The sequence below is a fragment of the Brachionichthys hirsutus genome, unplaced genomic scaffold, assembly GCF_040956055.1.
Source record: "Brachionichthys hirsutus isolate HB-005 unplaced genomic scaffold, CSIRO-AGI_Bhir_v1 contig_796, whole genome shotgun sequence".
Classification (NCBI taxonomy): Eukaryota; Metazoa; Chordata; class Actinopteri; order Lophiiformes; family Brachionichthyidae; genus Brachionichthys; species Brachionichthys hirsutus.
The window spans coordinates 574,539-589,469 of record NW_027180331.1 but is presented as its reverse complement, the minus strand read 5'-3'; the positions used below and the strand labels follow the sequence as shown (position 1 = coordinate 589,469).

General features: G+C 43.3%; 1 protein-coding gene across 1 annotated transcript; it reads left to right on the top strand.

Annotated features, from left to right (window-relative positions):
- Nucleotides 1-15: 15 nt before the first annotated feature.
- LOC137912972 (vinculin-like) lies at nucleotides 16-14,600 on the top strand (the record flags this gene model as incomplete). Its single annotated transcript, XM_068757101.1, has 21 exons — nucleotides 16-168; nucleotides 712-820; nucleotides 1,942-2,064; nucleotides 2,707-2,867; nucleotides 4,930-5,020; nucleotides 5,114-5,261; nucleotides 5,356-5,509; nucleotides 5,770-5,945; nucleotides 6,829-7,019; nucleotides 7,318-7,344; nucleotides 7,645-7,844; nucleotides 8,132-8,260; nucleotides 8,377-8,526; nucleotides 8,604-8,712; nucleotides 8,830-9,132; nucleotides 9,220-9,344; nucleotides 9,746-9,931; nucleotides 10,859-11,035; nucleotides 11,942-12,145; nucleotides 12,230-12,334; nucleotides 12,587-14,600. Coding segments are annotated over 21 exons (3,168 nt in total), but the record flags the coding sequence as incomplete, so codon positions are not given.
- Between the last annotated feature and the right edge of the window lie 331 nt (nucleotides 14,601-14,931).

The following is a 14,931-nucleotide window of genomic DNA, read 5'->3' as shown; positions in this document are numbered from 1 at the left end:
CAACTGCGTTCTCTCAGAGTGGAGAACTCCTGCTCGAAGCTCGTCCAGGCGTCTCAGATGCTAAAGGCCGATCCATATTCTGTTCCTGCTCGAGATTACCTGATCGATGGATCCAGAGGGATACTGTCCGGAACGTCCGACTTGCTCCTTACGTTTGATGAAGCTGAGGTGTGTGTTACTTGTGTTTTCCTCTCTAAATGTGTGTGTGTGTGTGTGACCTATGAATCACTCTTACTTCAGAGGTGTGGCATCTTTCAAGGAAGTAAAGCTTTATATAGAAGAACTGAGGAAGGAGGAACTCAGCATCGACTCCGTAATGGAGTCTCAAATGAGGCCTGATCTAATAAGTGAGATCAAATGACTTTCCTCTGTCATAACTCAGGGTGTGTGTGTTTGTGTGCGTGTGGGTGCGTGTGTTTGTTTGTGTTGGATATGTGATGGCAGTGCCTTAAAGTCATATGACGATGCTCATGATGTCTCATCACTAGCCTCATTTTAAAAGAGAGAGTCAGTCACAAGACGCACCTCATAAGACTGTACAGTCTACACACACACACACACACACACACACACACAGCACAAAGAACAGAGAAACTTCAACACTGTCTAAAAAAGCTTGTGCACCCAATCAATTTGTCTCTAATCACAAATATCAGCCGATGTTTCACTTTGTGTTTGTTCCACATCTGGTTTTGTCTGTTTGTGTGTCAGGTGCGTAAAATAATCCGCGTGTGCAAAGGAATCCTCGAGTACCTGGCGGTGGCTGAAGTGGTGGAGACCATGGAGGACCTCATCACTTACACCAAGAACCTGGGACCAGGTCAGCAGGAGCTGCCTGCCTGTCTGTCTGTCTGACTGTCTTTCTGTCTGTCAAGGCTATCGTGCAAAGAGCTCCAATTAAAATGTATTAATGCAAATGTGTGGTAGACATTTACATTAAAAACATTTTTTATTCCATATAAAATTGTAATATTTGAGGGTTACATTGGATACATAATCTTGTTTTTGTATGTTTTAAATAACATATTAGCTACAATTTTACATTTACAACCTCCCACGAGGCTGAACATCCCCTCCCCACAAGTTAAAGTCCTGCTTTCTTACATTCTTGCATTCTTTTTCAATGAAAAAGATCCACCGATATTCCTTAAAATTTTCAACAATTTATTGACCAAATCATATAATTGGTAAAGCAAATAATGAACTGACTAATTTCTAATGAAATAATTAGTTTGTTGTAGACTTTTTTTCCCCTTCCAACTTTACATAAATGCTGCTAATCTAAAAAATTAATTGAACTGGAGTCCTAAGAACAATTAAATTTATTAAATTAAAACTCTTCCCAGGTGATGACCGTGGTCTTAATATTTTAGACCAGCAGGAATATCACAGATGCTTGGCAGCATTTGGTATTGATGAAATTGACACTTTGTGAAGACCATCCCCAAATCCTGAACCTTGCATTTGAACTTGGTTTATTATTTCTGGGTTTAAACATCTGTTCTGATGGGAAAAAAACGAATTAACCAAACACTCCTTTGACACAAAGATGCAGTGATTCAGGACCAGAGGCTTTTCATTGGCAGGAAAGTGGCACAATAAACAGGCTATTTATCATCCAAGGCCGAAGGTCACTTGTGTTGTCAGTGGACGGCGGCATAATGAGCCAGAGGAAATCTGAAGCCAAGGTTCCCCCACACTCGACTGATGCTTTCATTGAACGACATCAGTCATTCGTGAGGTAATAATCTGTTTGGATGTGTTGGAAGCACTCAGCTGGCGAATACACTTGAGGATGCGCTGATTGTCGGAGCATAGGTAAAACTGTGTAACCCCCCCGCCCCCCCCCCCCCCCCCAACACAACACAAGCTTCCAACTCCATTCTCCTGCAGGATAGTTTGATTTCACCCCTTACTTTCACAGCATTATTATTTCCTCAGGGATGACCAAAATGTCGAAGATGATTGATGAGAGGCAGCAGGAGCTGACGCACCAAGAACACAGGCAGATGCTGGTGAACTCCATGAACACCGTCAAGGAGCTGCTGCCTGTTCTGATATCTGGTGTGTATGAACGACTGTGTGTGTGTGCAGGCCACTGAACATTCATTAGTTGTTATAGCAACGCTGATAATTAAAGCTATTAGATGCTGGGGATGTGGGTCTGGCTGCATGGCTCTCATACTGCATAGTGCACCAGTGAAGAAGAAGAAGATGCCTGAGGATGCGTTAGCAAGCATGTCAATTGTCTGTTGTCATGTCTTTCATTTGAAGTTCTTTGAGTTCCAGATGATTCAAAATAATTGTATTCGTTATAAAAGGATTGCTTCTGAGCGGTTGAGAAAAATCATTCTGCGCCGTCGCTTTCCAGTTCTATGGATAATACAGGACAAATGAAATGTTTTATTTTAATTCAAACAGAAATCTCTTCATAAACAAAACAACAGTGGATGTGATCAATAGTTGATCACACAAATATGGATGAATGCGTTCGCTGTTAGTACTCAGCTTAATTCCCCTCAGCTTTAAGGACATTTTTTAGCGTCTTTATTTCATTCTTTGGTTTATTTAATACAATACAGTAACTAGATCTCATTTTGGTTCAGACTCACCTTTTGTGCTGTCGTGTCGTGACCTGAACTAATATATATATCGCCTGAATAGATGAATATTTGCTCTTTTATAACCTGCGTTCTTCGTCCTCAGCTGTAAAGATCTTTGTCACAACCAAGAGCAGCAGAGGTGCTGGCGTGGAAGAGGCAGAGAGGAACAGAAGGTTCACCTTTGAGAAGATGAGCACCGAGATCAGTGAGATCATCCGAGTTCTGCAGCTCACCACGTGGGATGAAGACGCCTGGGCGAACAAGGTATGATCTGTGCTGCACATTTGAGTCCTCATTTCACACCTTGAACCCTCCAAAAGCAACGAAAAGCAATCACCTTTTGCTTGCACACACACACACACATAGCTACTCACACCCCCCCCTCCCCCCTATTTTGAAGAGAGCATCCCAAGAAAAATTCACTCTTTACTTTCTGTATCCACTTTTCTTTTTGCTCGGTAGCATAACGCCTGGTTGTTTCTTTTTCTTTTTTTACCTTCCTCTTCCATTCTTTTCCTCCCTGTAGAAGGTAAGCCTGTTTCTCTCCACCCCACACCCCCCCTCCCTCCCTCTGCAGTCTCAAGCATGTGTATGTGTGTGTGTGTGCGTGTGGGAAAGAGATGAAGGAGAATCACGTCCTCATGCTTATGCATCTGTCATGCTGGAACTAAAGAGCAAACGTATGATGTGTTTTAATTCGCTGACCATCAGCTAATGTACAGGATGTTGAGCACACGTACTTCATCACTTTATGGATGTGCATCTGTTTGTCTCCAGAGGTCAATTTGAATCAAATGGCCTCAAACAGATGGCAGTTATTTAAGTGTCTCAGCTAAATAGCTTGTTAGCAGTAACTGTTGTCAGTAGTGGGACTATTTAACGCTGTCAGCAGCACATACAGATGTTTTGGGGGGCCGGGGGGGGGCAGAATATCCTGTCCTGGCGCATCAGAGTGACATTTGTGTGCCATGAGTTCACTTACCGGTAAGGTTCAGGTCTAACTCGTAATCCTGCATGTTTCTCTGCTACAGAGCTACCTCAGACAAAGACCCGTCTGTGTGTGTTTGTGTGTGTTTGCCGTGAACATATTCTGTGTATAAGCAGTGACGGCCACTTACTGTCAGTGTGCGGTGGAACCCCGGGAACACAACAACCCTCCTCTTAAAACATGAACTATAGCAATACGCTGGTTGGTGTCCAGACACATCCATAATAGATGGGCTCTATTGAATGGCTCCACTTAAGCTGTTGGTTTTTCCTCTGAGCTGGAAATTGATTTTGATTCTTCTGTAGGTCCCACTTAACAAAAATAAAATTAACTTACCGGTTGCCCACAATTAAATAGTTAGGTTTGGCTGTACTACCACTAATAGCTGTTAACCATTTCTTAATTAGTGGCTAATGTTTTTGTAACCGTCACACACTCCAGTTATATATGCCTATAAATAAAAATAATGGTGATAAAGATTACGCCACAAATTTCTGGGATGTTTCCTTTTAAAGAAAAACGGTGATGAGTATTTTTCTCATAGAGCGTTTTCTCTTGAGGCTACAGTACGCCGACGTTGCTGCGATTAAACACACTGAGCGGCAGCATTGCCGTTCATCTAAGAAACAGAACTCTAGAAGAGGAGCTGTCATGTAATTGTGAAAAATCTGAGCAATCTTTTTTCAGACTGTCAAACAGAAGAAAAAAAAACTGTATTCCAGGCTCTGAAATGCGGATCTGTCGATCATCTGAGAATAGCAAATCCTCAGGGAGCTCACTGTAGGTTGGCCCGACATTCTCAGCTTCATATAATTATCCTAATGATGTGAGATATGTCAATTGGGTACACAGTGTGTCATCATGTACCCTCACCATGAGCACAACTGCAAACCTCAAGGCTACTGCATACAAACACGTTTGTGCTTTGGTTCCATGTGTTTCCCCGACATTAAGACCCATTACATATAAATATCAGGAAACAATTCCTGACATTATGTCAATGGACTATTTTAATAAGATGAGTTTATTTTGTTCAGGGGGGGGAATAATGTCAGTGCATACCCTCTATTGGGTCATCCCCGTATTGACCCTACCTAAATCCTGATCCACTGGTGCTGTAATTTATATAACGACCTCACAGCCTGTAATTTGTGACCATTTTTTAAATTTTAAATTCCATATTAAAATATTTGTAAAAATATATATATATTTTTAAATAAATTGATAAAAAAAATATTAATATTTACACAGTCAAGATGAGACGGGCATGTGTGAAGTATAAAGAATGAAGGGATGGACTAAACAGACACACAATGCTGTGTTTTCTCCTACCCGCAGGATATGGAGGCCTTGAAGAGATCTCTGGCTTTGATTGAGTCAAAGATGGCACAAGCTAAAGGGTGGCTCAAAGACCCTCACGGACAACCAGGTAACAGGATTCTTTCTGCTTTCTGACGAACCAATCAGATTTTTAGACGGTATCCCTATAGTGTGATCCCGTGGCATGCCCTTCTCCCCCAAGGGGACCCCGGTGAGGTTGCCCTGCGAGTCATTCTGGATGAAGCTGGCAAGGTTGGAGAGCTGTGTGCTGGGAAAGAGAGGAAAGACATACTGGCTACTGCGAAAGCTCTGGGACAAATGACAGACCAGATTGGAGATTTAAGAGCCAGGTACTTCATTTGCATGAGAAAAGAGTTAGGATGGAAGTGTAGTGTATTTTTCCCACCATGCGTCAGCTGTGAGTCTTTTTTTCTCTGATGACAGAGGCCAGGGCCCGACCCCAGGGTGTGTGCAGCGTGCAGCCCAGTGCTCACAGGGCTTAGATTTGTTATTTGGCAAAGTGGACAGTGCTGCTCGCAGGTTGGAGGCGCTAATCAATGCCAAGCAAGCCATTGCCAGAAGGCTGGATGCTGCACAGGTCAGATAAAACAATAATAGCACAGCAATCTGAATTAGCCCTCTCCCCCAATAAATCGTGCTTCCCCTCTGAAATGTATTCATCCTGTTTCTGTCAATATTGCAGAGCTACTGTGGATAAGAGTAACAATTTGATACTTAAATCTTTACAAATCTTTTCCTGTCCTCAACACTATATGTTGCGGTGCAGCTGCGGAGATTTGGACTTCCTGTTTGATCAGATTACCTAATCCAGATGCATGCATATTTTTTTTTTTTTAGGCCTGGCTGGCGGATCCAAACGGCGGTCCTGAAGGGGAGGAGAATATCAGAGCGCTACTAGCAGAAGCCAAACGCATCGCTGATCTGTGTGACGACCCAAAGGAGCGGGATGACATCCTGCGTTCCATCGCTGAGATCGCAGGCCTCACTGCCAGACTTGTGGAGCTGCGTAAACAGTATGCTGTCCCACCTCCAGCACATAAATCAGCACTGATGCTCTTCAGTACTTTATGTAATCCTTAGACCCTCTTTTTGTAGGCTCAAACTACAACCTCATGCTGCCAATAGATGGTTTAATTTGCCTGCCTGGAAAATATGTTGTTGCCTTTCGACCCTTGGCGTCAGTCCTACAATAAGGTTTATAATTGTTTAAATGTGGGGTGATGGGGGGGGGGTCATGGTATAGAGGGTTGGTGAGCATTTGAAGAACAAACTTTAGTAAATGTTGGAGGAAAATACCACCATTTAAAGCTTCATGGGACTCTGTTTCATATTCGATGTTGACTGTTTGCAAGGTGGTTTGATTTAGGCGAGACGATTTACTAAATTGACAGTAATTCAGCGAATCACGGAGGAGTGACTCGACTTCAGGTGCATGCACTGACCATAAAACACAAGCAGAGATGAAAATGAGAAGTAAACGGAATAAGTCAGCTGCTACCCAAATCAATATAGAAACAGATCTGTTCTTTAAAAGGAGGAGAATGTGAATGTGCAAGGACATTCTAAGGATCCTATCTTTTAATTCCTTGGAAAAATGAGGGTTCTTGTATATTTATATGAAGTATTTAATAATGTTCTACTCTTCTGGCCTTATATTTATTAATTGTAATTAAACTACTGTGTATATATTTCCATCCATAATTATTATCCTAAGCCTGACCCTGAAACCTGGTCTTGATCCAAGTCCCATCCAGTAACGGAATCCATTTGTCTTTACGTTTGGGTGGTATTTCCCTCTAATGTGGCATCAAAGAGGGATCTGATTTGAAAGGTATATTGACGTGTGTGTATTGACAAAACTCTACGCCTCATATCCTCTCCGTGTTACTGTCTCAGGGGTAAAGGCAACAGCCCAGAGGCCCGTGCTTTGGCAAAGCAGATTGGAGCGGCGCTGCTGACTCTGCAGTCCAAAACCAACCGGGCCGTGGCCAACATGAGACCAGCCAAGCCTGCCGTCACCTTGGAGGGAAAGATGGAGCAGGCCCTCCGCTGGGCGAACAACCCTGGAGTGGATGACAGAGGAATAGGTGAGCGCAACTGGGAACAAAAATAAATCATTTCACGAGCCGATTGGGTATAGGAGGAAATGACACAATCAGTGTCCATTATTGCCATGTCTGACTGTGGTAGAAAATAGAACTAAATGACTGTGCTTTGTTCTGACCTGCCCACAGTGAGGCATCCTGCATGAATCACTGACTGACAGACTTGATTTACGCAGTATTGTTCTGTATTTGATGCTTTGATTGACACACATTGCTGTCTTCCTGTTTTTTTGTGATTTTATTGTTTCGTCTTTTGTCACATGCTTCCCTTTGGGAGCAGAATGTGAGATACTGCAGTGGAACACAGGTACCTCACTACTCCATGCTTTTTATAGCTAGCACTCAATATAAATCATATAATTAGTGCATAGAAACCTTTTGGGGTCAGCCTGTACACAAAAATGGCTTGTCATACTGATGACACATGAGGCATTTTCACTGCCATGTATTATTTATGCCCCATGTCTAAATAAGGGCATGCATGAATTATAGTTCTTTATTTCTTCATGGATCAATCTTGTTTTTGTTTTTTTTGTTTTTTACCAGGGACCAAAGATATATAGGGAATCCAGACGGGATAATCCCTTCTGCCTTTTATCTTTCCCAGGTCAGGCAGCAATCAGGGGGATGGTTGGCGAAGGGAGGAGGCTTGCAGTGGGCTTGCTAGGCCCTTATCGACAGGATATGATTGGGCGCTGTGATCGAACGGAGGCTCTTACAGCGTCTCTGGCTGACATGGCTGGTAGGGGTGAGGCTGAGGCTCCTCATGCACGAGCTACTGCTGCACAGCTGCAGGACAGCCTTAAGGTAGTCCAGTGCTCTCATGAATACACACTATTATCCGCACAGGCTTATGCGCTGCAGTCAAGCGTTATGGAAACTCGGGCTACTTTATATTGTAAGTAAAAGACTTTCCAAATATTTCCTGGTTAAGTGGTAGAGATATACGAATGGCGTTATGCCATGGTCCATTAGCAGGAATGGAAGAAAAAACATTTTATACTTTATCTAAGACAAGCGCATGGAACTGTGATCCAAGTATTGATGCACAGCTCCACCTAGTGGACTAACAGGACACTCCTCGCCTCTACCAGGACCTGAGGCAGCACATGCAGGGGGTGATGACCCAGGAAGTATCTGATGTTTTCAGTGACACCACCACTCCGATCAAACTGCTGGCTGTAGCTGCAACTGCTCCACCTGATGCCCCCAACAGGGAGGAAGTAAGTAAAAAAAAAAAAAAAAGAGTCTGACATGTGATTCTGCTCCATCCAGATGCTGCGCTTGTAATGAATTGGAGCCCAACAGACGACTGTTCCTCCGTTGATGTTTGTTGTAGGTTTTTGAGGAGCGCGCAGGGAACTTTGAAGCCCACGCAGGCAGGTTGGGGGCAACCGCAGAGAAGGCTGCCGCAGTGGGAACCGGCAATAGGTGCACGGTAGAGGGCATACACGCTGCTGTAAAACATGCCAGGGATCTCACGCCACAGGTCTGTTCTGCTGTTCCTTTTGCAGACATGAATGAACCTCATCGCTGACTCACACAGTCCCATATGTTAATGTCCAGGTGACCTCTGCTGCTCGGATCCTGCTGAAGAATCCAGGAAATAAAGCAGCATACGAGCACTTTGACACCATGAAGAACCAGTGGATTGACAACGTGGAAAAACTCACTAGTGAGGCTTTTCTCAACATTATTGACCAATTATTGTATAACTTTGAATAAACCAAGTTATCTTCACGAACAGAAGTTGATATTCAGATGTTAATTTGTGCGTTTGTCTCTCTCTCAGGCCTCGTGGACGAGGCTATCGACACCAGATCTCTGTTGGATGCTTCCGAGGAGGCTATAAAGAAAGACATCGACAAATGCCGAGTTGCCATGGCAAATGTTCAGCCCCAAATGCTTGTTGCCGGGGCTACCAGCATAGCAAGAAGAGCTAATCGGGTCCTGTTGGTGGCTAAGAGGGAAGTGGAGAACTCTGAAGACCCACGGTTCAGAGACACCGTGAAGCACGCCTCAGATGTCCTCTCGCACACCATCTCACCCATGGTGATGGACGCTAAGGCAGTGGCTGGGAACATACAAGATCAAGGTGCAGGAAGAACTTACACAAATACCTGCTTGTTTGGGGGCGGGTTTTTTTTGCCTTCATGTTTGTTTTACATCTTGTCCCCAACAGGTCTGCAAAAAGCCTATTTGGACTCCTGCCTGAGGATCTTGGCTGCAGTCGGCAAAGTCCGAGAAGCCTTCCAACCTCAGGAACCTGATTTCCCTCCTCCACCACCTGACCTGGACCAGCTCCATGTAAGGACAGTCAAACATGTTTAACATATTTGACATAGTTCCTCTTATTCACAGTCAGACTTGAGAATGCCTCACCACTTCCTTGTTCTAATTTGACCCTGCAAAAAAATGCAGGTTTGGGGAAAGCCAAAACATTTCCAGTCTTCCTGGTCTCATTTATGTCACGTGGCCACATTGATGCCAAAGATCTTTATAACAATGGCAAGCAGCCTACCTTCAGACTGACAAAAAATAAAAAATATCTCACCCTGCTACAGCCATCCTGCTTTTCTGCCTGATGCCTGATAAAGCCTTTTAGATTTTTTTTTAAATATCATTTTTTATGACTAAGCTGGAAAGGTTATAGTTTAAAAAAAATCTATATTCTTATGCACATGCATATCTGGGTGCATTTTCTTCAGCTGAGTGATGAGCAGGCACCACCCAAGCCCCCCTTGCCAGAGGGCGAGGTACCCCCACCTCGACCCCCTCCCCCTGAGGAGAAGGATGAGGAGTTCCCAGAGCAGAAGGTTGGAGAGGTGCTCAGCGAGCCCATGATGGTGGCTGCTAGGCAACTGCACGACGAGGCACGCAAGTGGTCCAGCAAGGTGGGTCCGCAGAAACATGGATATTCACGCCATCGAATATGGATTATTTAAAATAAATAAATGATAATAATAATAGTAATAATGTCACACATAAATGGGTTAAATACGTTAGCAGGTCAGTGATGAAATACCCTCATGAGCTCAGTGAATATTCTGAATCATGGTCTTGCTTTGAAATGTGGAGGTCAGTGGCTCGATCACAGTTTCAGAAGGAACCAGTGATCTGATCATGCGCTGCATGTGAGCTGGTCGTGCGCACACACTTACATCTTGTGTGATGTAGATCCAACCTCTCTTCCATCTCTGTAGTCTTTTCACTGTTACTCCAGTGAGTGTCTGTGTTCTGTATGTGTGTGTCTGGGTTTAAGCATAATCAAAGTCCTCTCACTGTCTTTATGGAGCTGATGGCCGTTCTCCCCCTTTTAGCCATGTCAGCAGTTTACATGAACTTAGCTTAACTCGTCTTTGGAAAGTCGGCACAAAGTACCTCTTGTAACTCACATTCCCAGCATGCGACCAGATAGACTCATGAATTCACTACCAGGAAGTCTTCAGTTATGCAAATGCTCACAATCTGCCAACTCGATCACTGCAAGAGTGGCGTAAAGGCCAGCCCGCCGCATCCTGCCTGCCCAACCAGCTTCTTCCTTTGTTCCCATCTTTGCTTTGTGTGCAGCTTCAGCTCCCTTCTCCTTTGCTCCTTTGCAGCGCCTGTAATTACTCCTCCTCCTACCTGTCTTCTGTTCTTCCATCCAGTGCTCTCATGCTGTACTAAATGCCTCCTTTTTCCCATCCTCCCTTCCCTCCGGCCATCCCTGGCTTCCCCCTTCTTCCCCACATTCCTCCTTTTTTCCTCCTCCTCCCAACCCCTTTTGTGCCTCCCTGCACCAACAACCCCCCCTCCTTGCTTCCTACCCACCCACCCAGCCTGAGGATGAGGAGGCAGTAGAGGAGAGAGAGGTAGATGATGAAGATGAGTTTACTGATGGTGAGGATGACTATGAGCCAGAACTGCTGATGATGCCCTCCAACCAGCCTGTCAATCAACCCATTCTGGCAGCTGCCCAGTCTCTCCACCAGGAGGCGCGCAAGTGGTCCAGCAAGGTCTGCGCACGCACATACATATGGGTGCACGCACGCAAACAGATGCGGGTCAGATAGTGACCCCGCACATTCACGTTCGCAATTTTCGCATGCAAACAAACAAAAGCATCACGCCAGGACGCCGTGCAGGACGAACGAAGCGCCCCTCGACAGTCTGCACAAACGATGAGCTCTGCACCTGCCGCTGCCGAGGAAACCTCCAACCGGCTGTGGCTGCATCACACTCAGACATGTTTAACACCCGTTTGTGCTGACGTCATACACTAAAGGTCGAGGACTTTTGGAATGGCAGGTGTGTTTGATGCAGCACACGGATAAGGTGGCGCTGGCTTCACACGTCCCGCCTTTATGCTCATGAGTAGGTAGAGTGGTTTACAAGAGGAGCCAGGCTCCCTGTCGTGCTCTCATCCCTGTTGCAGTCATGGATGACAGTTTCAAAAGACTTCTGGGTGATGTAGTTTTGATGTTAGAATACGATGCTTGCCTGCCTATCGTTTACAATCACCTGCCACTGCTTCTTTGCTGTCATGGTGTATTGATCACTCTGGATGTCGCTTACAAGTACTAACCTCAGGTTGGCGCTGATGCAAGGGAGAACCTCAACATTGTTTCCATCCAAAATGATGAAGAGAAATTTCTGAATTATATTCCACCATGATGGATCAAGAATTTGTGTTAACTGGCGCTGCATGCAGTTATTGACTTTTAAACTTAGTGCCTGCTTTGCTTTGGGAATTCAAATTCACCCGTGTCTCTAACCTCAGAGCTTAACATCACTGTTATCAGTATCCTACATTTTGATTATTTTAAGTACTACCATACTGCATTTTCATATTTAATCCAAAGTCTAGTAACCTTAAAAGTTCTTCCTGCTTCCGCCTCCACCCCTCTCCTCCCTCTTCACAGGGTAACGACATCATTGCAGCAGCCAAAAGGATGGCGCTGCTCATGGCAGAAATGTCTCGGCTGGTGCGTGGCGGGAGTGGCAACAAACGTGCCCTGATTCAGTGCGCAAAGGACATCGCCAAGGCCTCGGATGAGGTTACAAGACTGGCCAAGGAGGTGGCCAAGCAGTGCACTGACAGGCGCATCAGAACAAATCTGCTACAGGTAAAAAAAACTATAATATATATATATACAAATACTGAAAAGGTCTCTATAAAAATAGAACTTGGGCATGTTCTCCTTTCAAAGGTGTGTGAACGAATCCCCACCATCAGCACTCAGCTGAAGATCCTGTCTACTGTTAAAGCCACCATGCTGGGACGAACAAACATCAGCGAAGAAGAGTCTGAGCAGGTAAAGATTGAACGGTTTCTCTCTGTATGTCTGATATAAATACTTCCAATGTGAGTATACGGTACAGTATACTGTATTGATACTGTGGAATATTTTAAGAACAGGGATGCCATTGCATTAAAAAAAAGGTTAATATTAGCACAATATCTAATATTATAGTTTTCAAAATAGTTTTTGAATCTCAGTGCTTCTTCCACAAGTTATATATATTTTTGTCCTATCTGTTTTCTTTTAATCCCTGTCCCTGTCCAGGCCACAGATATGTTGGTCCATAATGCCCAGAATCTGATGCAGTCAGTGAAGGAGACGGTCCGGGAGGCAGAGGCAGCCTCCATCAAGATCCGCACAGATGCAGGATTCACTCTTCGCTGGGTGCGCAAGACTCCTTGGTACCAATAAAGCTTGGCCCCCACCAAATGGCTAGGAGAACTTTAGTTTTTCTTTATTTAAAATAATATTTAAATACACGCTAAAGACTGAAACAAATATTTTTGCTCCTGAAGACAATATTCATTAAGGTACTATGATGTGCTAAATCTGAACCAATCAGACAATCCCTTTTACGACAGCACACGCCCGTACGGAGATGACACAAAACTGTTGTGAGGCTGCAGATTACATCTTAATCAGTCCATGATTATGGGACAGTATGCGTAAATAACTTTAAGACATTTGAAACAGCACGGGAGAGATAGAAGTAAAGCTGGAAATTCCTGCTTCACTTCTTCATATTGTAATGGACTGACAGCAGTGTCACAGTAAAAGAAAATCACAGTTCGTTAGTACACTTGTAATAAATACAAACTGTCACGGGTAAATATTAACACACCTCTGCATTGAGATAAAGTTTGTGTAACAGATTAAGGAGGCGTCGTTATAAATAGACAGGCTTGCCACCTCCTGCAGAATTCCTCTGTGATTTAGTGAGTAGTAAGAAGGTAAATAAAATCAGATGAGAAACTCTTATTAGAGGAAACACAGCTTTGCTAGCAAGCTCCCTGAAATACACAAGCTAAACAAAGACAGTGTTTAATATATATTTTTGGTATGTTGTGTTACAAGAGTTTATCCAAATCCCAGGTATATATTTTTTGCATGAAGATTTTTCTATTTTCTAAAGGAAAATTATGACGATAAAAATACGTCTTTTAAAGTAAAGACATTTACTTTTAACTAATTTTTTTCAGTGATTTATTTTATTCTCCGTTGTAAATACAGGGATTATTTGTTTTATGGGTAAAAAAAAACAATGCATACTTTATACACTTATTTGGCACTCTATAGGTGGGCTGATGAGCCCTGCTCTCTTCATGAATACTTTTATTAATAATGCCTGTTCTTGTTCTTAACTGACGATGGAGTCATCGTCAGGTTTGCTGTCTAGTTTATTCAGTGTCACGATTTACAGGTAAATGGTGAAATGAAACAAGTGATTGTATGATTTGAAAAAAAAAATCCATGATTGTCAGTGACATTTTTGTTGATTTCAAAAGAGATTAATATTCAACAAATAGTTTTCACTAAACTGTAAAGAACAGCAACAACCAGGGTTTGTTTAGACATTTTCATCTCCATCAATAAGAGTTAATGGAGTTCCTGCCATTAGTGTGTGTTTAGTTCTTTGTTTGGACTTTCATTTTCACACAGTGGCGTCCAATGGTCTGGCTTATATGAAATTCTCATTACCAACAAAACAGATCATTTTCTTCTTTGATGTAAATCTTTACCAAAAAAAGAGAAAATATTTTCTCCTTTGTTGCATTTTTTTGTACTAATTGTGGTTCATGTTAACAGTAGAATTATTTCTCAAATCTTCAACAAAAAAAAGAAAACTCTAAAGAACTGTAAAAAAAAACCAATGATGCTCCAATTCAGCATTTTGTTTTGTAAAAGCTTTCTCCACGCGTCGGGGCAGTAATCCTGCACGACTCTTTGAGCACGGCTTCTACACAACCCTGTTGGTCTGAGAACAACAGTGTGTGAGAGACGGCTTCGGTGCCAGCAAGCCTTTTTGCATTATCAGTATTAGAGAACCGTCCCCATGGTGGTTCGCGGGCAAAGCTGTAAACGGTAGCACACAATGTTAACTGCATTTGATTCTTGGGTCTACAAGCAAAGAGCAATCAGTGATCCCTGACTAGGAGGGTGACAGGGTGTGCGTCTGTGTGTACTTCATGTGTTCATACACACCCTGAATGTATTCTGATAGCTTCTAATCCTGCCAACACATCTGCTGTGCCTCGGAAGAATAAATGACTTTAATGACTTCTGTCTGCCGCTTGATTTAATCACTAACTTAAGCGACTTTGAGTGTCTAGAAAAGCGCTATATAAATAAAATTTATTATTATTATTATTATTAACTGTTATTAGACTCGCAGAGCAGTGAGTTGGCTGGTTGTAATACAGGACTAGACTCGATGCTCTCAGGGAAAGTGATGCTTCGTGATAAAAGTCTCGCTGCATTGCGTGCTTTTACAGGTGATAATGCCATGTTTATCACCTGTAAATGTGAAACATGTGCTACCATTTGCTAATTCGTGTTAAATGCAGTAAATTACTTCCGTTTAGTGAACCAGAATATCAGACAAATGACAT